General features: G+C 45.5%; 1 protein-coding gene across 6 annotated transcripts in view; it reads right to left on the bottom strand.

Moving 5' to 3' along the window:
* Window positions 1-21,984, bottom strand: part of CCAR2 (cell cycle and apoptosis regulator 2) — a 33,003-nt gene extending 11,019 nt beyond the window's left edge. For 2 of the 6 annotated variants that reach the window (XR_014163333.1, XM_081890875.1), the window contains exons 1-11: window positions 21,858-21,984; window positions 21,234-21,316; window positions 20,686-20,777; window positions 17,676-17,767; window positions 15,901-16,015; window positions 11,181-11,325; window positions 10,619-10,715; window positions 9,398-9,514; window positions 8,825-9,059; window positions 7,320-7,433; window positions 6,217-6,380 (exon numbers count right to left, since the gene is read on the bottom strand). Coding sequence is in view for 5 of the 6 variants with exons in the window: in XM_081890875.1 (XP_081747001.1) it covers window positions 6,217-6,380; window positions 7,320-7,433; window positions 8,825-9,059; window positions 9,398-9,514; window positions 10,619-10,715; window positions 11,181-11,325; window positions 15,901-16,015; window positions 17,676-17,767; window positions 20,686-20,777; window positions 21,234-21,300 (1,238 nt within the window). In the remaining variant the exon portion in view is untranslated. Of the gene's footprint in view, window positions 1-6,216; window positions 6,381-7,319; window positions 7,434-8,824; window positions 9,060-9,397; window positions 9,515-10,618; window positions 10,716-11,180; window positions 11,326-15,900; window positions 16,016-17,675; window positions 17,768-20,685; window positions 20,778-21,233; window positions 21,317-21,485; window positions 21,602-21,857 lie in introns of all 6 variants that reach the window. The other 4 variants (XM_081890871.1, XM_081890874.1, XM_081890872.1 and 1 more) reach the window with 3 other exon arrangements.
* Window positions 21,985-24,708: the final 2,724 nt, after the last annotated feature.

Raw genomic sequence — 24,708 nt, 5'->3', positions numbered from 1 at the left:
TGCCTCATTCCTAGAGAAGCAGCAAAACAAGCAGCAAAATACAGAATGATTTCTGAAAAATGCAGAAATGTCACAGCAATGAGCCAGTAAGTACTGTGAGGATTCACAAGAGGGGACTCAGACACTGAACTACACACACTAAGCTCTACAAATTAGATAATGAGGATATACTTAAATAACCTGTGTATGTAATGCTATTTGCATTTCACCCTTTTTGGAAAAAAAGAACCTACAGAATGGATTTGTCAGCCATCAGGATAAAGGAGGAGGAGGAGGAGGAGGAGGAGGAGATGGGACTCCTGGGATATTGACTCATACCAGCCAGCAATGCAGGGACTTTTTTGCCTGTAGTGTGGAGGAGAGCACCCTGCAGCTCTCAGCCTTATTTCAGGTGGGGGGGAAGGGAACGGCAGAAAGAGAGGGGAAAGGGGTGCTCCACTCCCTTCCACTCCCAACTACTGATTATCCCTGAAAGAACCAGGTCCACGTCAGAAAAACAGTTCCCCCCCCCCGGCTGTACTGTGTGGTCGGGCTCATTTGTTCCCATCATCTGACAATACTAAGGAGGTCACACACATTCCTGGACTCCCTTTCCTCAACAGCATCACCAATTCTGTTATAAAAATACAGATATAGATTCAACATAGTCTCATAAGTGTTCATCTTTTGCTTTGGGGAAATATCTTTCAAAAGCTGATCTCTCCCCACTCCAAGCCCCATTACCACCACCAGTTTTTAAGCTGCACCTTAAAATGATTTTCAGTTCTTTTGAGTCTTCAATATATTCAGGGATCTGAACAATTTGTATTGTAAGCTACTTCACCCATTACACAACAGCAGGCGTGGGTTTGGCACCAAACACACACTCAATTGGCAGATTAACTCAAACCTCTGGAGAGGTCTCTCTCTATGCCAGCACATGTTCTCAGCATTCACACTTTACATGTACATGTATACCATGTTTGGCATTCACCTAAAGAAGAGAATTGTGCGTGCAGCGGCCATTAATCTAGCATACCACCTTCCCGAGAAAGACCAAACCAGCTTTTAAGATCTTCCAAGGAAACCCTGTTGGTTGTCCCTGCTGGGTTTGCTGCTTGGCAACAACATGGAAGTTGGCATTCTTGGTGGTGGCATCCACCTTTGGAATTTCCTCCCTCAGGTGGTTGCAGAAACAGAGGCAGTAAACAGCTTTAAATACATATATGCTTACCCAAAGTTCCCTGGATTCTGATTCCTAATGCTTATACTTTTTCTCTCTTTATGCACCACTCAGTTTTATCTATGGTATAAAATTACCTTCTGTTTTAGTTAGCTTTTAAAAAGTTTTAATTTATTGTATTTTTATAAGAATTGATACTGCCCCACATCTGCATGATACCTTTAAAGCAGTATCATTCCACTTTAAACAGCTGTGGGCTTCCCCCAAAGAAACGGGCGGGGGCATTAAAGTTGCGAGGAGATCCCTATTTCCCTCATAGGAATATATCATCAATTCCTTATAGCTTTGTGAGCAGAATCGTCTCCTAACAACTTTCAACCTCCTTAACAAACTGCAGCTCCCACAGCCCTGTGGGAGAAGCCACAGGTGTTTAAAACGGAATGATTCTGCCTTAAATGTATAGTGAACAGACCTCTATGTTGCAATATAGACAAGCTGAACAAAATAACACAACACGATGGCCCATAACAATGGCACTAAACACTATAGACTAATACAAATGATCAGAAATTGCAACCAAAGTCTCTAAATCTTCTTCACCGGTCGCGGTGGAATAATTCAAAAGTTCGATATATATACATAATCTGTCACCAAATATTGCCGGAACAGAGTTTCCAGATAACCAATCTGTTTCGTTCCATGTTTCGTCAGCCAGACTTGTAAGAATTAATATGAGAAGATGCAGTTCAATTTCTGAACAAGATGTAAGTAAATATAAATGCTGTAGGAAATATGCTCTGGATCAGTGCTGATATGATACAGTAGTCACTGATGCTGGTAACAAATTGTAAAGAACATAATATAGTTAGCCACAAGTGAAACTAATATACTGTAAGGAAAATTAAAGACAAAGCGCAACATTAACAGCAAGAATGCCTGACATAAGTAGATAAATAGGTACTGCTGCGGCGGGAAGGCACTAAACACCAGATGAAAACAGTACCCCATCCAGTCAGTGGATCATAATGCAATTAAATAAAACAATGAAAATCTAACTAGCATGTTTCCTACAGCATTTATATTTACTTATATCTTGTTAAGAAACTGAACTGCATCCTTCTCATATCCTTCTTACAAGTCTGGCTGATGAAGAATTGAACAAAACAGATTGGTTATCCGGAAACTCTGTTCCGGTAATATTTGGTGACAGATTATGTATAGATCAAATTTTTGAATTATTCCACCGTGACCGGTGAAGAAGATTTCGAGACTTTAGTTGCAATTTCTGATCATTTGTATTAGTCTATAAATAGTGTTTAGTGCCATTGCTATTGGCCATCGTGTTGTGTTATTTTGTTCAGCTTAAATGTATAGTGCACAGGTGGGGCCATTGGTTTACTATTATAATCATTTCCCCCGTAAGTCAGTTAAGTGATTTCTTTGTCTACTGTGGTATATACATTTTATGAATAAATAAGCTAGTGGGACAGCCAAACGCTACTGGAGAAGATCTACTTTCCATCCAAGTTGGCAACAGTTGCCCAATGAATACTGGCCCAGGACAGATTCCTTCCACAAAATCCAGTGATCAGCCAAGCTCTGTTGCTGCTCTTGGCCTATAATGGTTCCAGAATCCAGAACTTGAGTGTCATTCATTCTGCTAGCCTCGCTCACTGCAGTTGCCCCTGCCATTAGACTTCACTCCAGAAACATTTGACTTTGTTCAGCACTAGAGAACAGAAGAAGAGGGTCTCTGAGGAACGAGTACTCCAACCGAAGACTGAATTCAACAGGTGGCAAAGCTTTAAAGGCCCAGAAGCTCCCATCTTCCTGCATCTGTTACTTCCCAAACAAGTCACATGTGCAGTCAGGTTTAAGCAAAATAAGATCTGTTGCCATGGTTACCCAGCGCAAGGAATCTATATATAGCCATGCTGCTACTAACCAAACCAATGTATTCCAAGTTCCGGCTTCTCCCCTCCGTGTCGATTGGCTGGAGGTCTGATCTTATGAAGTATTCACTGACTCCAAGGAGCTAATGTGCAAAAGCACCTGCTGGACTTCCAGGGAACCAGTGGCACACAGTTCTCAGGATGGCAGCACAAATGGGCTTTCCCTAGAAGTAGCTCCCCAAGCCCCAAGAACTGAGCAAAAGCCCTTGAGCCTGGGCAATGAGACCCGTATCCACCCATGTTTTCTGCAACTCCACCTATTCTGTGAATTGATGCTTCCCACCCACAAAGAAGGCCCCCTGCCCAGTGATGGCTCAAAAGGAGCCTTTGCTTCACTGCTACAGGTGAGAGGAAGGGGACCCGGAATGTAAACAGAGGAGAGGATGCTTTCAGCTCACAAAGGGCAGAAACAACTTCATCATTAATTACAGAACTCTCCTCAGGTCTTTGATTCATGGGGTTATTTAAAGTACACACTAGCTCTTATCAATTTTTTTTAAGAAGCAGACTTGGAAAATGTGGTCATAATCCCAGACATTCCCATGCCAGACATGGGGAACCTCTGCCAGGCTATGGACCAGAATTAGGCCGGCAGTTTGTAGACTGGCCCTTGAAGCAATTTTCTCCAAACCACAACCACCTGCCCCACAGGCAGGTAAAGACATGGCTGCAAAGGAGCAATGAGGAACTTAAAGCATGCTGCTGATGATTTCTTGAAAAGCGGGAGTTACTGACAAGCCCTTTTGAAATTGTCTATCTGCAGGCTTGGTTTGAATTCAAACATCTGTAGGCATTTATCTTCTGAAGAAGCAACAGGTTTGTGGGGACTGCAAAGGGAAAATGTTAAGTTTACAAATGGAAAAAACAGCATTAAGCTGCTGGTTGCTGCTGGCAAAGAGTTCCTTTGCATTTGGCCCTGAGGACAGGCTCTAGCCTCTGGCCAAAAAAGATTCCCAACCCCTGCCATAGCCATTTCAGTTCTGCCAAGAAAGAAATTAGTGCTGTAGGCATTTCTGAAAAATAGCCCTCTTACATTGCAGCAATAAATTTCCAGAATAAAATCAACGTAATTTTGCATAGCACATGCATAAAGCTGAGACTCAACAAAACCGATTTGCTTGCTTTATCTCATTAAAAAGGCAGCCACCTAGTGGTCAAGCTAGCCAAGCAATAATGACATGCTGCTGTGCTTCTGAATGATAAAATGAGAAACAGGGAACGAATCCTGTAGCATCTGAAAAATGAACAGATTTGTGTTGTATCAATATTCATGGACTAAAAGTACTCCTCACCGGATGCATTATTAGGCTTCTAGTCCAGGAAAGCTGATGCCGCAGTTAAATCAGCCTCAAAGGTGCCACATAATCATTTTTTTAAAATTTGTTCTAACAGACTAATATGACTAGTGGGCTTTTGTATTGCTTGGCAGCATGAACAGAAGCTTTACCCTCCACCCCACCAATCTGGTCTCCCATCACAGAAGCAATGGTGGCAGATGGTAAGCAAAAAGGGCCCCGGGGACGACAATCCTGTGCTCTGGCACATGTTCCTTTGTTGCTGCCCACCATAATCTGCTCAATACTTCTTCTGATCGCAGAGTCTTCTGTAGTCCCTCAGCATGAAGCTGCATGCACAGGCCGTCTGCTCCAAATCACAGATAAGTCCCTTTCTAACAATGACTTGTAGTTTCACTTTTTTTTCATTCTAGGCATTTATACCCAGCCTGTATTCATATGGTGCCCTGGGCAGCTTATATAAAACCCTAAAAATATCAACATAAATAATGAACAATAAAAAATGAAAGTCGCAAGCCATAAAAACAACACAGCAGCAACATTTAAAAGGGGAAAAGAAAAAGAGAGATGAAAAGCTTGGAAACATAAAAAGGGGTTTGCATGGTGCCAAACAGACAGAAGAAGAGGCACTGGGGATATTCCCTGGAAAGGGGTTTCCACCGCTGGGGAACACAACCAAGAAGGAACTTCTTCCAGTCTCCACCCACCTCACTTCTGAAGGCAGGGGGGGACACCCAGAAAGTTTTATTTTATAATGTGTTTTATTTTTGGCCCCGTTTCGACTATAGGATATAGTATGCCAACAGCAAAAGAGGCATTTACTCTGCCTAAATGGGAAAGGGCCATAGCTCAAGGGAAGAACCCATGCTTTGCATGCAGAAAGTCTCAGGTTCAGTCTCGGGCATCTGCAGGTGGGCTGGAGGAAGGCTCCCTGCCTGAAACCCTGGAGCCACGGCCAGTCAGCATGGACACTCCCGAGCCAGATGGACCAATGGACTGACTCAGTATAAGGCAGCTGCATATGTTCCTACGACTATTAAAATCTACCTGGCAATTCAAAGATATGGTTACCAAGTACATCCCCCTTAACTCAATCAAACTGATCAGATCTACAGTGGTACCTCAGGTTGCAGACGCTTCAGGTTACAGACTCCGCTAACCCAGAAATAGTACCTCGGGTTAAGAACTTTGCTTCAGGATGAGAACAGCGGCAGCGGGAGGCCCCATTGCTAAAGTGGTACCTCAGGTTAAGAACAGTTTCAGGTTAAAAACGGACTTCCAGAATGAATTAAGTTCTTAACCTGAGGTACCACTGTAATGATCATTTACCTGGGATCCCAGGTAAGAAGATTCTATTGATTTCACATTATCAGTTTTGATGTAAACTTCCTTGAACATATCATGTGGAAAGGCAACATATAAATAAATAGGGGCTGGCTGATAGTTTGCATGAATCTCTCTCCAAACCAGGGTGGCGAACCCTCAGGCCCGGCTCAGGGGCTGAATGTGGCTCTCAGGCCTCTCCCTGGGCGAGTGACTCCCCTTAGCAGCCCTGCTCCCCACCCTTGAGTGCTCTGGTCTGGCTAGAATAACACCTCTCGTTTCCTTGGATTGGGAGGTACATGTGCACTTTTGCAGAAAGGGAAGACGATGGGTAGGATATAAATAAAGCCACTGCCCCACCCACCACTGGCATACAGCCCCCGAAAAGTTGCCCACAAGGGAATGCAACCCCTGGGCTGAAATGTTCCCCACCTCAGCTCTAAACAGACCCATAGTCTCCAGTCCCAACACCATTTAGACTCACCACTTAGTGCAAGCACTCAAGTCCAAACCAATCTGCGCTTTGGTGCAACGAATGGCTGTGTGAATCAGAGCCATAGGGTTTGCAGCTGGGTCAGGACCGTCCAGAGATGGGGACCACTCCCCTCCAATCAGCACTGCTTCGTCTGCTTTCTTTCCCAGCAAGAACTAAGGAAAGAGAGACTGTAAGGAGACATACTACCCAGATCTTGGAGGGTGACTGAGCTCAGGGAGATGCCTTGATTACCCCCAACTCCTGCTACCCCAGCCCCCAACCACACCTGACTGATCAGCATGGCTCCTTACCCACTGAAAACTGGAAGAGACCAAAAGGCATCAAGTCTAACCTAATGCTTCATGGCTAGAATAGCCTCTTACAGACCACAACCTGTCCAATCCAAAATGCAGGGAACCACAAGCAGGGCAGAGAACATGTTACTGTCAGCATCAGCCTCCCAGCTATAGAAAAGGAACCTCATCTAGGTTGAGTGCGGGGAATGGGGCAAGGGATCTAAGGCACTTTGTACATCATCCAGCTAGAAGACCTTAAGGAAGCCCAACTGTACCTGCTCCTAGAGAAGGCAGCCAACATCCCACAGTAGTTTGTAGGTGGGGGTAAGCTTGCTGTTGACCCCAAATGTATGCTCTCAAAAGCAATACCTACATCATCTAAAATCTTTGTCTCTAGATATGGTATTCCTGGAACCACAGAGGAAAAGGTGGGAATAAAAGCCCTTTCACAGGAGAAGAAAGTCGTTCCAGATCTCAATGGAACAGAAGTTCACTCCCACATAGGAAAAGAAATCACAATATTCTGCCCATAAATTTGTAGTCTATTCAAATTTATTGTTTTAAACCATAGGTCAGGGCACTAGAGAATATATTCATCAATGTATTTTCCCTGAATCACTCTTCAGTCTCCCACCTGACCCTGCTTCCCAAATTTTGCCCCTGTATAGTTCTAATGCCACCTTATTTTCTTATCTTTTTCATGGATATTCTTCCCAGTTATCTGAGTAGCTTCACCCTCCCTAGTTCTTGCACAAGGTTAAGAGTAAAGTCTGGCATCCCTCTAGGCCGCCCTCTCTTGAACCAGAAGATTCTCACCTTAATTTGCTTAGTTGGGTGCTCAGGACTCTCCCTCTGGTCACTGGGATCTTCAATATATAGCAAACAATTGCGGTAAAATTCTTCAATGCCCGGAGAAGAAAGCAGCAAAACCTACATTGGGGAGGGGCCAATATCTTAGCAGAAAGGAAGAAGCATTTCATGTAGAAAGCTGAAGGTTCAATCCCTGGTATCTCAAAAAGGGAAATACCTCTGTCCAGGCTTCTAGACAGCTACCATCACATCAGAGTGGCTCGCTGGAGAGGTTGGTCTGACTTGGCATAATACAGCTTCATAGGTACTAGAGGGACCTCTCCTCACTCCCACCCCCTATTGCAGACAGGCTATTGCATGGCTGATCCTGAAAAGGGCTTAGCAAAATGTTATGCAACGGGTAAACTGTTCTTACATATTTTTATAGTTTTTAATTCATTGATACTGTTTTTAACTGCTGCTGCCTTCTATTTTTTTATGACCTTTTTAATAAAAAAACAACTGTAAGCCACGTCAAACATTTTAATGGAAAAACTGGATATAAATGTCTTGGATATATAAAACACCGAGAAGGGCCCAGATCTTTCTCCAAATCCGACAATGCCACAGAGCCCTTTGCAGAATCTGAAGAAGAGGCTACTAGCTAAAGGGAAGGTGAAGGAAGTGGCAGCAAAGCTTATGGTTTCCATATGTCTGTTATCTTCAACAAACATACGTAGGCAGAATTTGATGTACAACAAAGAAGTCATTGTCTTTACCACCTCTCTCATTTTTCTTGTTTAAAACACCAAGAGAGAGGTGCATATGCAAGTTCTGTTAGTTGAAAGTGAATGTGGAGCCCCAGGAATGCCAAGCAGTTCCCAGTACAGTCCTACCTCGGGTTACAGGCACTTCAGGTTGTGCGTTTTCGGGTTGCGCACCACGCCAAACCCGGAAGTACCAGAACGGGTTACTTCCCGGTTTCGACACTCGCACATGTGCAGAAGCACTAAATCGCGCTTTGCGCATGCGCAGAAGCACCGAATCGCGACCTGCACGTGCGCAGATGCGGCACTGCAGGTTGCAAACACTTTGGGTTGCAAACGTGCCTCCCGCACGGATCACGTTCGCAACCCGAGCATCCACTGTATTCCCTTTATGTTGGGCACCAGCCATGTATGGGCAAAAAGAATCAGTTAATCCCAGGACACCTAGTCAGCCTCAGCTGAATCTGTACTGTACTGTAGTGCTGTGCTCAGCATGGATAGCATGGTGAAAGCAACACTGGGCTTTAGCTGAGTCTGCAAGGGGAAAGCAGTTTGATGCCCTAGTATGGACTCTTACAGGTATGATGGGATGAAGCATTAGTAACAGAGAAGGTGAGCTCAACAGGTGCGCAAATAAGCTTGAAGTTCAGCCTGACTCAAACATTAAAACTATTTGCAGCACCTGGTTTTCACCCACTACATCTGCCAGTTCTTGGTCCAGCCCCCATTTGGTTTGTGTTAACAGAACAGCCACCCAATCCTTACCTTGGCACTGTATGCAGAGTTGGCATCTTCTGGCTGAGCTTCCTGCGTCGTGCCTTCATCACCCTGAGGTGCCTCTTCAGCAGTACTGGCTACCTGGATGCGGCTGGGGTGCCGGAGAGTCAGTGGCTGAGTGAGTGGAAAGGTGTCCAACCAGCTGAGGCGCACATCATAGAACTCCTTGGGCAGCTGGATACTGCAGTAACGCCTCAAGATTTCCATGGCATCGCAGAAGGGGCTGGAGAAAACAAACAGATGCCAACGCCAACCCCCAAAAGTGTGTAGTTTGAATTATAGTTCTCAAGATTAAGGAGCAGGTTTTGTGCATGTTTGGATACAAGATGGCGGAATGAACCTTCCAAAACTGCATTGATTTTAACTATAGTGATTTGTGAGTTTCTAATTCCCAAGCCACATCAGCGAAAGGTTGAGAATAATGAAGACGGTGACATTTATATACTTCCTTTCTGCCAAGGAAGTTACATTGTTGAGCATGAAAAGCTCCTATTCCTGACACGAGAGGGTTCATTCAGCAATTCCCTCCCCAAAAGGGGCCCCTTGGTTTCCTGGCCTTACCTGTTCACAGCATAGCAGGCCAACTGGACTCGGTACTGGGGTGGTTCGTGCCGTGGTTTTTTCACTCCCCATGGCTCATTACCTTTCTGCTTCCGTTTCTTGGAGTCAAAGTCATCCCTAAAAACATGGCAGCACAGCAGCTAAGACAGCAATAGCCATGAGATGCCAGATCCTCCAAGCTTCAGTTCTTAGCAATACACAGCCCTGCAAAGGCCCTAAACTTAGGAAAGAGAGGGGGCACGAGACACCCAGCCTGATTACCAAAATTATGGTCTGACAAACTTATATCCCTACCCTGGAAGAAATGGTGTGGAACCTGTAATTACTGCAGTCACTCAGATTTATAACCATGTGTTTCATCCAAAGATGTCAGGGCCTTCTGCTCTAAGACTCACTGCATCAATCAACTCTCCCATGCAATGTGCGACCAGGATTGATTCTGCTTAGTCACTGACCTATGGCAACCCCAACAAATATCGCAGAAGACCATAAAGGAGTGTATATGTTATCTAGCACTCTGCTTCTGAAAGCAGTCAGCCAAATTCTTCCGGGAAGCCCACAACCGGCACACAAAGGCATTGACAGGCCTCCCCACCCTTGCCGACCAGTATCGCGTATCCATTGGCATACCGCCTCCGAACCATTCTATTCAGCCATCATGGCTAACTGTGGCACAAGAATCCTTGAGGGGCAGGAGAAAGGCTGAGAGAATTTTGCAGCTGCCACCCTGTAATACTACAAGCACAACTGAAACTAAAAGCAGCAGCACGAGACTGAAAGGGGAAAGCCTGGAGCCAGGGTCCACCCCCCGTCATCTCCAGTTAAAAAGGATTGAGTAGCAGTTACTGGGGGGGCGGGACTTCCCCCTGCCTGAGACCCTGGGGAGCCACCGTAATCAATACTGGCAGACAAGACTAGGCTAAGGGGACAAACAGTCTGACCTGGTATGAAGCAGGTTTCCTAGATATGATTTTTTTTTTTTTTTTTTTTGCTGAATAGAAAGAGGCAGTGTGAGCACAAGGAAAATACTAAATCTCAATGTGGGGGGGGGGGGTTGCACAGAGAACAGGTGCAAACCTTCCAGTTGTGGAAAAAAGAAGCATATGTGTCAAGGGCTATTCAGGATAACTCTCTTTGGAAGCTTGCACTATTTGCAATCCAAAAAGGAGGAGGAACAGAAAGGGACTTTGTGCCAGCACAGAGGACACCTACGGTCCTTACCATCTGCCTGAGTCTTGCCTGCCCTTTGGACCCCGACCAGTATATCTGCCAAGATGGCTCAAGTGCAGCGATGGAGATGTCTGGAAAAGGCTCATTGCTGAGGAAGAAAGACATGCAGTCTTATTTCTGCCTTTTGGACAATTCATTGGCCTCCCTGTGGTGCTGCCCCCCCCCAATTCACTCACAATTGTTATCATCAGCTGGTTCCAATTCATATACTAATTACATCTCAGACTGAAAATCTAGCTCCCCACCTTGGCCACATATATACCACCCTAGAGATCCTTCACAGAGCTGCAACACAGGTCCTATCCACCCGTCTCTTTTCAAATAAATTAGTCTTTTCCCATGGCCCAGTGAAGAGGGCTTATTGAAGACTTAGGCTCCATACTACCATCCTAAAAGAGGATCTTGCCTCAGTTTTTTCCATGGTTTCCAAAAGAGATCTGTCTCAAATTCCATCACCAGACATACCACCCCAAATTGTATATTTGCAATGCTTAGTATGTCTAACCATTCCATTTCTCCACCAGCAAACACAAGATGCAGCAGCAACACTTACGCTTCTGGGGAAAGAGAGGTGGGATACGGTGGGGCTGAAACAGCAGCTGTGGCTGGGCTCCCAGGATGCCTTGCTTCTGCCCCAAAGAAGCCACATGGAGCAGAGGGGTGGGAGGCTTCAGAAGAGGCTGTGGTACAAGCAGAGGCTATGAACCTGAAATACAACCCTTCTTACCCTGCTAGTTCCCATATTTAAGAATGCAGACCTCATTGCGAAGAATCAGGAGGGAACTCACCATTTCTCCACAATGTCAACTGTATTGGCAATGCAGAGACCCAGAAAAGCACCACAGAATACCAGATAGCCCGGCCAAGAAATAAACCAGAAACATACATGCACACCATTTTCTTCTGCATGGCATATACATCATCAGCAACAGAAAAGCTACACTATGGACTTCATATTAATATCTCACATCTATCATTCCAGAATGCAAAGTGCCTGGGATGGATAATCAACGATGCTTTTCCAAATCTAGAGTGCCCAAAAATCTGAAGTAGTAATGAAAGGAACAACAGTCACTATTAATGTACCCATTCTCTTGCCAATTTAGTATTTATTAGACTTTGGCAAGAGGGGCTCAAAACAAGATTTTATCTTCCAAGATACACCCTTCCCCTCACCACCCACCAATCTAAATCCCCACTACAACACGCAGAATTGTGCACCTAAAGAGTATGATCAGTCTTCACAGAGTTGTTTTAGGGTCGTTGGGCTTTTTCCCACCTAAAGTTTTTTTGTACTTCTGCAGCTACGCCACTGCCTCTCTTGCTTCTTCATGGCCCCGTTTTGGCTACAACCCTGTTAGCACTCGCTAGCTGAGTTTGATATTAAAGGGAGCAAGACACTACAAGAAACTGAGAGATTTTCAAAGATTCTATGCTTAACAGCTTCAGGCCAATCTATTACACTGGGCAACAATTTTTTACTTTTTGAATGTTGTCTAGATTTCTACAACTGATTTAGGGTATTTTTGCACTGCTGAATCAGGAAATGGCATCCGTTTCCCTCCATCAGGTCAGGTTTACTGTAAACTGAATGGTGGGCATTGATAAAGGTAAGTACACGTAAATTGCATGTTGCTTCACCATTTTTCAAACTTCAGGGCTTGAACTTCCGTTTCTTGGAACTCCTGGAATACTCAGCGGCAGGGTGGTCTCTCTTCAGAGTCCAACAGTAGTCAGCCATCATGACTGCGTCCCAGCGACCCTGATACCTGGTCTCCGTCTCTTTCATGTCCTGATGGAATCTCTTCCCCTGTTCGTCACTCATTGAACCCAGGTTCTCAGGAAACCGGTCCATATGTGAAAATAGGTAGTGCATCTTGACGCTCATGTTGCAGCCCAGGTTCTGAAAGCAGTCAGCATGTTGTTGACAAGTTCTGCGTAGTTTCTGACCTTATTGTTGCCAAGAAAGTTCTTCACTACCAGAACAAATGCCTTCCAGTTCCACTTCGTTCATTGAGTTTCCGAACTCTGGATCTCTGATGAGCTGACGGATCTGAGGACCGTCAAAGATGCCAGCTTTCAACTTCTCCATGGTCAATCCTGGAAAAGCCTGGCACAAGTAAATGAAGCAGTCACCATCCTTATCCAGAGCCTTGGTGAACTGCTTGATTAAGCCGAGCTTGATGTGCAGCGGTGGGAAGAGTATTCTGTCTCTGTCTACCAGAGGGTTATTGATGACGTTCCTTTCTTTGCAAGGCACCAATTCCTCCCGCACAGGCCAGTCCTCCTTCGTGTAATGCTGAGCACGGTCCCTACTATCCCACATGCACAGAAAACATGGATACTTGGTGAAGCCAGACTGTTGTCCCAACAAAAAGTTCACCATCTTCAGGTCAACACAAATAAACCACTTATGCTGATCATAACCAATTTTCTCCTGCACATACTTCACCACTTCATAGTTCTCCTTCAGTGTACTCGAGTGAGCCAGGGGTATAGAGGCAAACTGGTTGTGTAGCAGAACACATTTCAGTGATCGCTTGCTGCTGTCAATGAACAGTCTCCAATCTTTGGGTTCGTACTGTGGCACTCTGAGCTTGAGCAGAAGCTGCGCAATATCTGCACAGTACACCAAGTCCTTCTCTTCCGAGAAAAAATGGAGGTACTCTTGATGCCTGTTGCAGAAGAAGCTGATGCGAGCACTGTCAGAGAGGAGGTTTTTTTCCTTCAATCTGGATGCCAACAGTTCGGCAGAGTCCTTTGACAAGCTAAGGTCGCAAACTAGATCATTCAACTTCTTTTGGGAAATTGGATGTGGAGTATCATCTTCAAGAACCACTTCTTCTTCATGTCCTTCAACACTGGAGGCATCTTCGTCACTAATGTCAGGAAGTTCTCTGAAGATAGGCACTGGAATTTCATCACAATGAGCTACAGGACGACATGCTGATTGAAGATCAGGATATACGTGGGGCGGCTGCCCCATTAACTTAGTTTTGATCCCCCAACTTTATACTTTGCCGCACCAATTTATGGAAGATTTCGAGGTTTTATGACTTCAAACTGATCCCTTTTCGACATAATCACCCAGAACTATTGGACCTGAATACTTCTTGTCATTAAAATAATCATTTCCAATCAAAACAATTATTTGACAAGGCATTTTACCCCCACCTTCTTCTAAAATGCTCCACACAAGCGTACATGTGAACAAAAACGTAAAAAAAGACATGTGGCCATAGCTCAAAAACTTGACCTGATTGAGCAAAACCAATGTGATTTTTGGATTCAGCACATCAGATTCATCCTAAATCAACTGAAAAAACGCAGACAACAAATTTGTTGTTGACCAGTGTTATTCATTTGCTAGCACCTGATGTTAGCTACTTTAGGAACATCAGATTTTAGGTTGTTAAAATGACTCCAAAAAGTTACCAATATGCACTGTGTAATCTCTTGCAGATGGTGACAACAGTATATCAAACCCCCAATGCCAAGAGCATGCTCTGCCACCCATGTATGGCCAGTGTCTCTACAATGCCAATCAATGCCAGATAATATCCAGTGTTTCCCATTTTCCATGTTTGGCTTGTCACAGTTTTTACATCTCATCCCACTTTTTTGCAATGTAGAAAGGAACTATTAATTATAGAAAGCTTGAGATTCTTTCTGTATAAATAAAGAATTCCAATCTAGCTGTGTGGGATAAAGCTGTTTTCCAATGGCATAAGACAAGACAAGAAAGGACACTGATAGCTCCCATAACTTTGGTTTGCAATGCAAAAAGGAATCCAGCACAAGGCAACACAGATTTCTGAAGAGAATGGCCAGGGCAAAGTCACTATATAGAAACTGAAAACTGGCTGGTTTGAAATCTGGATCTTCCAGAAGCGACTGCAAACACGTTACATTTATTTTATAGTTTCCTTTTTTATGTTGATGGTTGATATGTTTCTTTGGTTTCACACTGTAAATCTAATGGATTGAGGTTGAATCCTGACAAGATAGAAGTACTGTTTTGGGGGGGACAGGAGGCGGGTGGGTGTGGGGGACTCCCTGGTCCTGAATGTGGTAACTGAGTCCCTGAAGGACCAGGTACAGAGCCTGGGAGTCATTTTGGACTCACAGCTGTCCATGGAGGTGAAGGCCAATTCTGTGTCCAGGGCAGCTGTGCACCAGCTCCATCTGGTAAGCAGGAAGCGACCCTACCTCCCCGCGGACTGTCTCGCCAGAGTGGTGCATGTTCTAGCTATCTCCCGCTTGGACTACTGCAATGCGTTCTCCGTGGGGCCGCCTTTGAAGGTGACCCGGAAACTACAACTAATCCAGAATGTGGCAGCTAGACTGGTGACTGGGAGCTGCCGCCGAGACCACATAACACCAGTCTTGGAAGACCTACATTGGCTCCCAGTACATTTCCGAGCACAATTCAAAATGTTGGTGCTGACCTTTAAAGCCCTAAATCAGTGTTTCCCAACCTTGGGCCTCCAGATGTTTTTGGCCTACAACTCCCATCATCCCTAGCTAGCAAGACCAGTGGTCAGGGATGATGGGAATTGTAGTTCAAAAACAGCTGGAGGCCCAAGGTTGGGAAACACTGCCCTAAATGGTCTCAGCCCAGTATACCTGAAGGAGCATCTCCACCCCCATCATTCAACCCAGACACTGAGGTCCAGCTCCGAGGGCCTTCTGGCGGTTCCCTCCCTACGAGAAGCAAAGATACAGGGAACCAGGCAGAGGGCCTTCTTGGTAGTAGTGCCCACCCTGTGCCACACCATCCCGTCAGATGTCAAACAGATAAACTACTATATGATTTTTAGAAAACATCTAAAGGCAGCCCTTTATAGGGAATTTTTTTATGTTTGGTGTTTTATTGTGTTGTTATAGTTTGCTGGAAGGTACCCAGCATGGCTGGGACAAACCAATCAGATGGATGGCATATAAATAATAAAATTATCAATAATAATATCACTTCTTTGGCTCTGTGTGAAGCAGGTCTCTTAGTTCTGACTTGCAATTCCATTCAGGAGATTCAGAAGCTATCTGGGCCTTTCTGATGTCTCTGGTGGAAGTCCCACTTTTCATGTTAGTTGTGAATTTCACTGCTTCATTTTACGATATGAAGTAGCACTGAATAAAGTGTGCCACCTGAGTAGAAGAAAGGTAACTCATCTCCATGCATGAGATCAAAGCGAACACAAGCAAAGTAACTCAAATTCTATATACGACAAAAGAATCCCCCTACACACTTGGAGAATGAAACACTGAGGTACCTGATTTGACAATGTCTGGACCTTCAAGGCATTCCAGGGCACTGACTGGCTAGGGTTGTAGACAGCTTTCACCAGCACCTTTTCGCCAATCTGTGGGATCCGACCTTTGACAACACTGAAACAAAACAGAAGAGACGAAAACACATGTCTTATTTCTGCTGGTGCTGAGTTTCTATTGGGCACCTCCAAAGCTCATAACTGAAGGTCAAGCCCAGCTTCACCAGCCAGGCCCTGTCCTGTGCGGACAGCAGAGTCAGGAGTCTCGTTTTCTGAATGTACTTCACAGGAAACATACAAAGTTGCCTTATATCAGGGTCCGGCTAATTATGCATTTAGCAAAGTATTGTCAACTCTGACATGCAGCCACTCTCCAGGATCCCAGACAGATATTTACCACCACCTGCAGTCCAATTCTTTTTATTAAAAATGGATATATCAGGAATTGAACCGGGGACCTTCTGAAGGCAAACCATGTGCTCCACCACTGAGCTCTGCTTCCTCCACTAAAGACTGCACGTGAGGAAATCAGATTTTTCATTATCTGTTGCATAAAGAAAAAAATCTCTGCAAGTCTTAAGCTAGAACAGCAGTAACTGGCTGGAATTGTTTCTCCACAATTCAAAGTGTTGCCTCAGGATTGCAATACCCCAAGAAACACCTCTCTACATACGAATAAGCCTGGACACGGTGGTCTTCATCAGAGGCCTTTCTGTGTGTGCCCTACCCAATGGAGGCATGGAGGGTGGCCATACAAGAACAGGCCTTTTCAGCAGTGCCCCCCCCCCCAATCTATGAAATGCTCCTTTCCAGGGAAACTCACCTGACACCATCTTTGCCAGTTTCTAGGTGCCAAGCTAAGACCTTTCTGTTTACCTAGACTTTGGTTAATTAATGTTACCTCGTATGATTATGCTCATCTTATGTTGGGGTGGGTAGGACTTAGTCCTTTTTGATATGTCGCTGGAAGAGAATTTTAAGTATTTTCAACTGCTTTAAAATTTTCTGGTTTTAAATCATTTTTATGTTTTATTTTGTCAAGTTCAATTTTATTATGAAATTTATTTTTATTATTTAAAATGTGTTGGGCTGTTTATTGGGTTGTTTTTGTTTTTATTTTGATTATGTATTTAGTGGCTTTAAATTCTGATTTTATCGTGTGAACCACTTTGAGACCTGCAAAAGAAACGATTGGCAATTAAAATTGATGGAATACGCAGAGATGGCGAAACTTACCAGAAGATTAAGAGATCAGGATGATAAACTCTTTGTAGCAGAATGGAGGAAATTTATTGAATATATGAAAACAAACTGCCAACAATTAAAAACATTAGTAGGATTGATATAAACACGAGGATTCTAAGGGAATTAAAAAGGAAAAATGAGTAAAAAGAACAAATTAAAATATGAAGTAAGCATTTGAAAGAAAAATAAGAAACCATAGAAGAGGAGGGATGGAAGTCGAAGAAAACATTACTGGATTTGTGTGTGATTTATTGTTGAATATATATTATTGAATGCTTCTTTATTGTTGAATATTGTAAAATGGAAAAATGGGGTGGGGGGTTTAAATAGCATCTTCCAGCTGCAATCTAAAGGAGCAGAAAGGGCTACACTAGGTCAGGCTTCCTCATTCTTCCCAAGTGTAGATCAGGCTTTGGTGCAATTCAAGAAGATAGAAGGAAACACAAGTCTGCTGGATGGCAAGGGGAAGATGCTATTAGTAGCTACTTGCTGTCCTCTTGTCTCTGCTGCCACCCTAACGGCTCTCTACTCACCTTAATTGAAAGAAAACTTCATCATCCACCACTCCAAAGTAATCGTGGAGGCTGGTGACTATTCCAGTAAAAACTCGTTGTTTCTCTCCCCCCTGAAAAGCAAAGGCCCAGGGAAATCACTATAATGACATAATGAAAGGTTACACACTAATCACCGGTGTCACAAATCTGGTCATCTGCATACCCAATCCCCAGGCTCAGTCAACAGGTACCATCATAACAGACTGCAGGTGCGACCTATTCACAAGCCGTCTAATTCACTCTCTTTGTCAGTCGCTGGAGTTCTAGACAGTTCACAATATTTCTTAATACTGAGGCCATATCAAGTCCTGGCTACTCTCAAGTTCTTTCATCTGCCAAAGGAGGAATTTGACATTTATTGATTTCTAAATCCTTTAACACTGGATTCAATATCACTACTGATGTCAAACAGTAACCAACTCTCTTTCAAACTGAACAATTATGTTCCATCCTAATCCAACTGAACCCTGAAAAACTATTCTGTAATATGAGCCTCTTCAGACATCAGCAGGCCCTACATGCGGTAGAGCCTGGAACTCAGGATCAGTATGCCTGTACTAGAGAAAGGAAAGCACTACTGACTTGGGCACTCAGACAGAAACTGGGCAAATAGGATATACACCTATAAAACAGATTACTTACTTCATAGGGCAAAATGCATGTGACCATGAGAGCCACGAAACAAGAGGTTGCCAGGCCCACTAACATTTGAAGCAAACTTCAGGAAACCGGGGAATCACAGAAAGGCCCTCATCATAAATTTCTACCCTACTTCATCAAAGTAGTTACTACAAACACACACCAACTGTGACTTAGAAGAATACTGCCTTCCTCAATAGCAGGTATGGGAAATTTCTGGCCCTCCAAATGTTGCTGAACTACATTGGCCATGTATGATGGACCTCATGCAGTTGTAGCTCTGCAACAACAGGAGGGCCAAAGGTTCCCCACATCCGCTCTATACTGAGTTATTCAACTGCTCAGCTAAATGCCAGTTGCTCTGCAAAGAAGCACTCTCTGGCTCCATGCATCAGCCACAGGACACAACAGACTCTCGGAGGTTGCTTGCCCTGCTTCTAAGAACACAAAATTAAATAGAAGACCACTCCCAGCCAGAGGAAAAGCTTGCTCCCCACTAACTCTCTGCTGGAAAGAATATTGTGCTCCAGCAACTAGTTGCCCTGGGTACTAAAGGGGAGCAAATTCCATTGGTTAGGACCAAAGGCCACATAGTTTAAATCTGCTGGAAGCTGTCTTGAATACCTTTTCATCAAAAGACAGGAAATAAATAATAATAATAATAATAATAATAATAATAATAATAATAATAATAATAATAATTTATACCCCGCCCGCCCCACCCAGAGCCGGGCTCAGGGCGGCTAACATCAGAAAATTTACAGTAAAAATGTAATGGGGATGGGGACCAATTTAAAATACAGGTTAAAATGCAATTTAAAATGCAGTCTCATTTTAAAAGTAGCCCATAGATCAAAACCATAAGGGGAGGGAAATATAAGGGTCAGACTGAGTCCAAACCAAAGGCCAGGCAGAACAGCTCTGTCTTGCAGGCCCTGCGGAAAGATATCAAGTCCTGCAGGGCCCTAGTCTCTTGTGACAGAGGATTCCACCAAGTCGGGGCCAGTACTGAAAAAGCCCTGGCCCTAGCTGAGACCAACCTAACCACCTTGCAACTTGGGACCTCCAAAATGTTGTCATTTGTGGACCTTAAGGTCCTCCACAGGGCATACCAGGAGAGGTGGTCCCCTAGGTATGCATAGGGCTTTAAAGGTCAAAACCAGCACCTTAAACCTGACCCTGTACTCCACCGGGAGCCAGCGCAGTTGGTAAAGCACTGGATGAATGTGATCCCGTGGCAAGGACCCTGTAAGGAGCCTCGCCGCGGCATTCTGCACCCGCTGGAGTTTCTGGGTCAGCGTCGAGGGCAGCCCTGCGTAGAGCGAGTTACAATAATCAAGCCTGGAGGTGACCGTCGCGTGGATCACTGTGGCCAAATCAGGGCGAGAAAGGAAAGGGACCAACTGCATAATACGGCAGAGATGTAAAAATGCCACCTTTGCTGTGGCTGCAACATAAGTAAATAAAAATAAGTGTCTGCAGTGATAGTCACAAGGTAGACACAGAGATGCAGTGTACCTATGCTCCAGCAAAGGCAAACTGTAAACTAGGATGAACAGGTTGATCTACGGCACTGTGGCAGGGGGACTAATTTAAGAATACCATAGAGCCATCATCTACGGTTCTGTAACCATCTACAATATATACTTAGTCCAATTGAGAAGGAAATGGGAGATACTAATTATCCTACATCTGTTACGACTACAAGTGAATTTGAAACTATGTGTCAGGCAGATCCTCGTCCAGGCTACTGTTTTTCTGACACCCATTCACACTGTGCAGTAATACATATGAGTTCTTAAGCAGCATGGCTTAACATTTTCTTTATTTCCCCCCCAAATTTCTAGCCTTCCCACTCAGCGTGAAGAGCTTCACTGTTGCAATCAGAGTTATGACCACTTCCGTGACCTTAAGCCAAATTTGATGGTTTGAAGGAAGGCGGCAGTGTGTAAACCCTAACACACACTTGCTATCTCCAAGGATCTGAAATACATATTTCCAACCCCTCCTCCAATGGCTTTGAGCCAAACTGGCACAGAGCACGCAGCTCTGGTTTCATTAAATGCAAAGAGTTTGAAGCCAGATGCCAAAGACATCAGGAGAGCCACACAGACCTTCTTCACCTGACCTCTGGCTGAGATTCCATCTGAGACACATCATAAACCACTTGCCTGCCTCTAGAATACATAGCTGCTGGCACATGCCCAGGTAGTTGCCTAGAACTGCCTTGAAACTTGTTCATAGAGCTCTCCAGTGGAAGTAGAATCCCTTAACTGTTTTCTCGGGAGAATGAAAAAACACCAGAATTTCACTGACACCTACAAGGAAAAACCAATCATCTCCCACAGACCTGAAGATGGCGTGCCGCCTGAATAATCTCTGCTGAGATAGGAGGATTTAAGAGGCCAGGTGCAGGTCCCAATAAAGAGGCTGGTTGGGTTCCTAGTGAAAAGGAGCAAATAATCTTAAACACTAGAAAATCATTGAATGGTCAGATAGAAGTGCATTTATGTACAATTTCATTCATTAGATAGGTGGCACTTAGCAAAAATTTTAATGCATTCATTTCATTACAACCATGAGATTAGCTCCTTACTATTCCCATTAAGATTCAAAAGATTAGAGTAAATGAAGTGTGGTGACAAGGATGAGACTAAAGCACCCATAGCTAAGAACTGAACAAAAGTAATGCTCATATTTATACACACACAGAGCATTAACAAAAACCAGTAAAGCAGAAATCTCTTTCCCTCTAAAGATTTTAAAAAACAGACCCATCACATATCCCTCATGAAGAAGGGTTTAAAGAAACAGCAGAGATACTACCCACCCAGCATGGCCTAAACAACAGCATGGATAGATCAGAGGCAAACTTTACAACATCCTTATCTGACTAACCTGAGAAGGACCTGGCTCCCTGAAGATTGCTGGCTCTCAGCTGCTTCTGACGCTTGAACTGTGCCATTTTGAAGGGTTCTTTTCTAGAATAATGTAATGAGAGAGACACAAGAGTTACAGAGATCCCACATGCAAACCAGCACAATGGATGCGGCGAAAGAGTCGAACCCTTTCAGCTGTCAGAACCACACCACAAGCCGGCGGTGCTCTGCCACAACTTCCCCCCAGAACTGCAGCTGCTCCCTGACTCACCCTGCCAGATTTCCACAGCAAGGGGGAGACTGTGGCTCTCTCCCCCCCCCCCCCAGACCCGGGTTCCTTCGGTGGCGCCCAAATTCCTATTCAGCAGCAAAGCAGCTCATCTTGGGCTGGAAGAAGAATCAGGCAGAGTTAAGCAGCGAGAGAGAACAAAACCCGGACAGGCCAGGAAAGGAAGAGGGGGGCGGGGGGGGGGAGAAAGGGATTCCAGCTGGGGCGGCCTGGACGGCGGGGTCCTCGCGGCCCCTCCCCGCAGTGCCAACTTCCCCCGGTGCCGGCAGGGCCTCGGCGAACGGGCGCTCGAGGGCGCCCCCCCGGGCTTCTCCGCCTCCCCCCTCTCGGCCGGGCGGGGCGGGAGGCGCCCACCTGAGGGCGGCGCGGGGGAAGAAGAAGAAGAAAGGAGCCCGGCGGCGGCGGCGGCGTCGCCAGGGACAAAGGGACCCGGAAGCTCCGCCCGGATGTGCGCCTCAACGGAAACGCCTCCCGCGCGCCAGGCCCCCGCCGCGCCTCCCACGCCCCGGAAGTGCTTCTGCCCGGAGTGAAGCTCTACCCGGAAGTGGTTGGCGGGAGGCGGAAGAGGGGGCGGGGGCGCCGCTGGCCGTCGAGAGTTCCGCGGGCCGCGTGTGGGCGAGTCTCCCTGGAGGGGATCCTGGCGGCGGAAGAGGCGCCGCGAGGCCGCCGCCGCCGCCCTCGAGGGGTCCGCGGGCCGCCCAGGGGCCGCCGCCGCGTGAGGCTCCCCGCAGCGGGCTGCCCTGCAGGACTGCGCGGCGCTCTCGTGGCAGGAGCCTCCGGCCCCAGAGGAGCCGCGCTCCTGCGGGGGGGGGCCTCCCCACAGCGGCCCCCAGGGTGTTCCCGGCTCCCCTCGTCGCGGCCTCGGCAGAGTCCGCAGAGCCAGCGCTGCCCCGAGGCCGCCCGCTTCCGTCCTGCCTTAGAGATTCCTGATCGTTTCACTTTAATCATTTCTACATCTATTTTTGAAAATTGCAACTGGCAACAGGTGTGTGAAAGTAGTCTGTATATAGTGCTGTTGCTAGCCTAGTCAAGTGAAAGCTCTTCATATGCATTGTCAAATTATAAATAAGGCTTCGCGTGTATCAACACTGGAAGCTGAGTCAGTATTATTATTCCCATATTGCAGACGGAGGGGCTGAGGCTGCGAGAGCACGGCTTCCCTAAGGCCACCTAGTAAGTTCATGCCACAGACAAGATTCAGACTGGTTGCTTTCTAATTTGTAGCTCAGTGTCTTGGGCCACATTCCTATCATAACTTACCTGGGAATAAGTCGCATCAAACTCAATAGGATTTACTTCTGGATAGACTTGTGTAGGATTGCACCTGCAGGGGCAGGCAGACCCCAGGTTTGCAGGAACTTCTTTCTTATTACTATACCCCAAGATCCACCAATGATTATGTGCATAATTAAGAATTAAACCATTCTGTACCCAGGCATTTGTATGGAGAAACATACGAACTTAGTTCACAGTCCTTCCACACACAAATCCTCTCCAGCACACCTTTCCCCGTTACACCCAGTATAATTTGGGTGTCAGGAATCGGTTTTTTGCCAACTGGGAGTCAGAAAAGTGTAACCAAAATGATAAAAGGGATGCAGCAGCTAACTCCCCCATGTTCCAGCATTCGGAACTTCTTCGTTTAGAGAAAAGGCAAGTGAGAGGATATTGCAGAAGTGTATAAAATTATGCACAGAATGGGAGAAGTGGGTCAAGTTTTTCTCCTGCTCCCATAACACTAGAACTCCAGTGACATCCAATGAAGCTGAATGTTGGAGAATTCAGGACAGACAAAATAAAGGACTTCTTCACACAGCACACCCCAGGTATAATCTTCAGGCAGAGCAGGGAGAGGACCCTGCCTGACACCCTGGATAATCGTCACCAGTCAGTGATCAATGGCATAGCTAAGTGTAAGGCAGCTTCCTATGTTCCCAACCAATTTTACATAATTGCTACAGGGAGGTTACTGTTAAGAATTCCTGCTCCATGGTAGCAGTCATAGGATTGTTGTCTTCCACATGACGGTGTATGTTTTGACTCCACTTGGTTCAGCACCCCAGGAGGGAGGGAACATGCCAGCCAGGCATGTGTCTCTGCCAGAGTCCTACTCGAGTGTAGGCTGAATTCTTGACAGTTACAGCCCTTTATTATCTTGATCAACCACCACCAACCCATATGTTGATGTAACTCAAGACTTCCTTGCTGTTCCTTGCTTTTAATGACGCATCAGAGGGCTACGGACAGAGTCCGTGCAACAGGCACCAGATGTCCAGTGCTTTTCTTTTGTTTGGGAAAAAGTCTTTGATCTATCAGGCCAAATCTAACTCACTATTCTTCCTCTCCAAGCTGTGCACAGGAGGGCAAATCCAACAAGCCATGTTGTTGATTGTTACATCAAAGGGAAAGCAGTGGGGGAGGGAAAAGGAAGAGAAGAAAAGAGTTACGTGCAAAGATCCTTCTCTAGTGAAACCCCAAATTGGGGGGGGGCTTGTTTGCTGCCAACAAATCACAAAGAACTTCAAAAGTAAAAGTCCTCATTGAATTCTGCTCAAGACATTCAGCAACTAATAAATTAAATAAATAATAAGGTGGACTTAGGAATTTGCTGTGTACAGTAGTACCTTCAGTTACGAACGTAATCTGTTCCTGAGGTCCGTTTGTAACCTGAAACCGTTCTTAACCTTTGGCTAATGACGCCTCCTGCTGCCATCGCGCCACCAGTGCATGACTTCCACTCGCATCCCAGGACAAAGTTCGCAGCAAGGGGCATCTACTTCTGGGTTAGCAGAGCTCATTACCCAAAGCGTTCGTAAGGAGGGCGGGATGTAACACGAGGTTCCACTGGACAAGGTCAGGCCATTGGTCCATCTAGCTCAGTAGCATCTGCACTGACTGGCAGAAGCTCTCCAGGCCTGGTTTCCCAGGCAGGAGTCTTCAAGCCCTGCTTGGTGGGATTCATGGAAGTATCTGCTTGGCTCTGTGGAACAGTGTGGTGAACTAGAGGGACCCCAAGTCTCATCTAGCAAGGCTTTCCGTATGTTCTCACAACATGCTACGCATGTAGGGAATTCCTCCATACACACCCCATGGAGGTCCTTTCACATATGAAATATCCCCCACCCCAGGCTGAAGTGGCACAATTCACAGCATTCTGTTGAACTTTCAGATAACTTTCTTCCAATATAATTTCAAAGGCAGAATG

Source organism: Podarcis melisellensis, assembly GCF_964234715.1.
Source record: "Podarcis melisellensis genome assembly, chromosome: 15".
NCBI classification, from domain to species: Eukaryota; Metazoa; Chordata; class Lepidosauria; order Squamata; family Lacertidae; genus Podarcis; species Podarcis melisellensis.
This window is presented reverse-complemented; position numbering and strand designations above follow the sequence as displayed.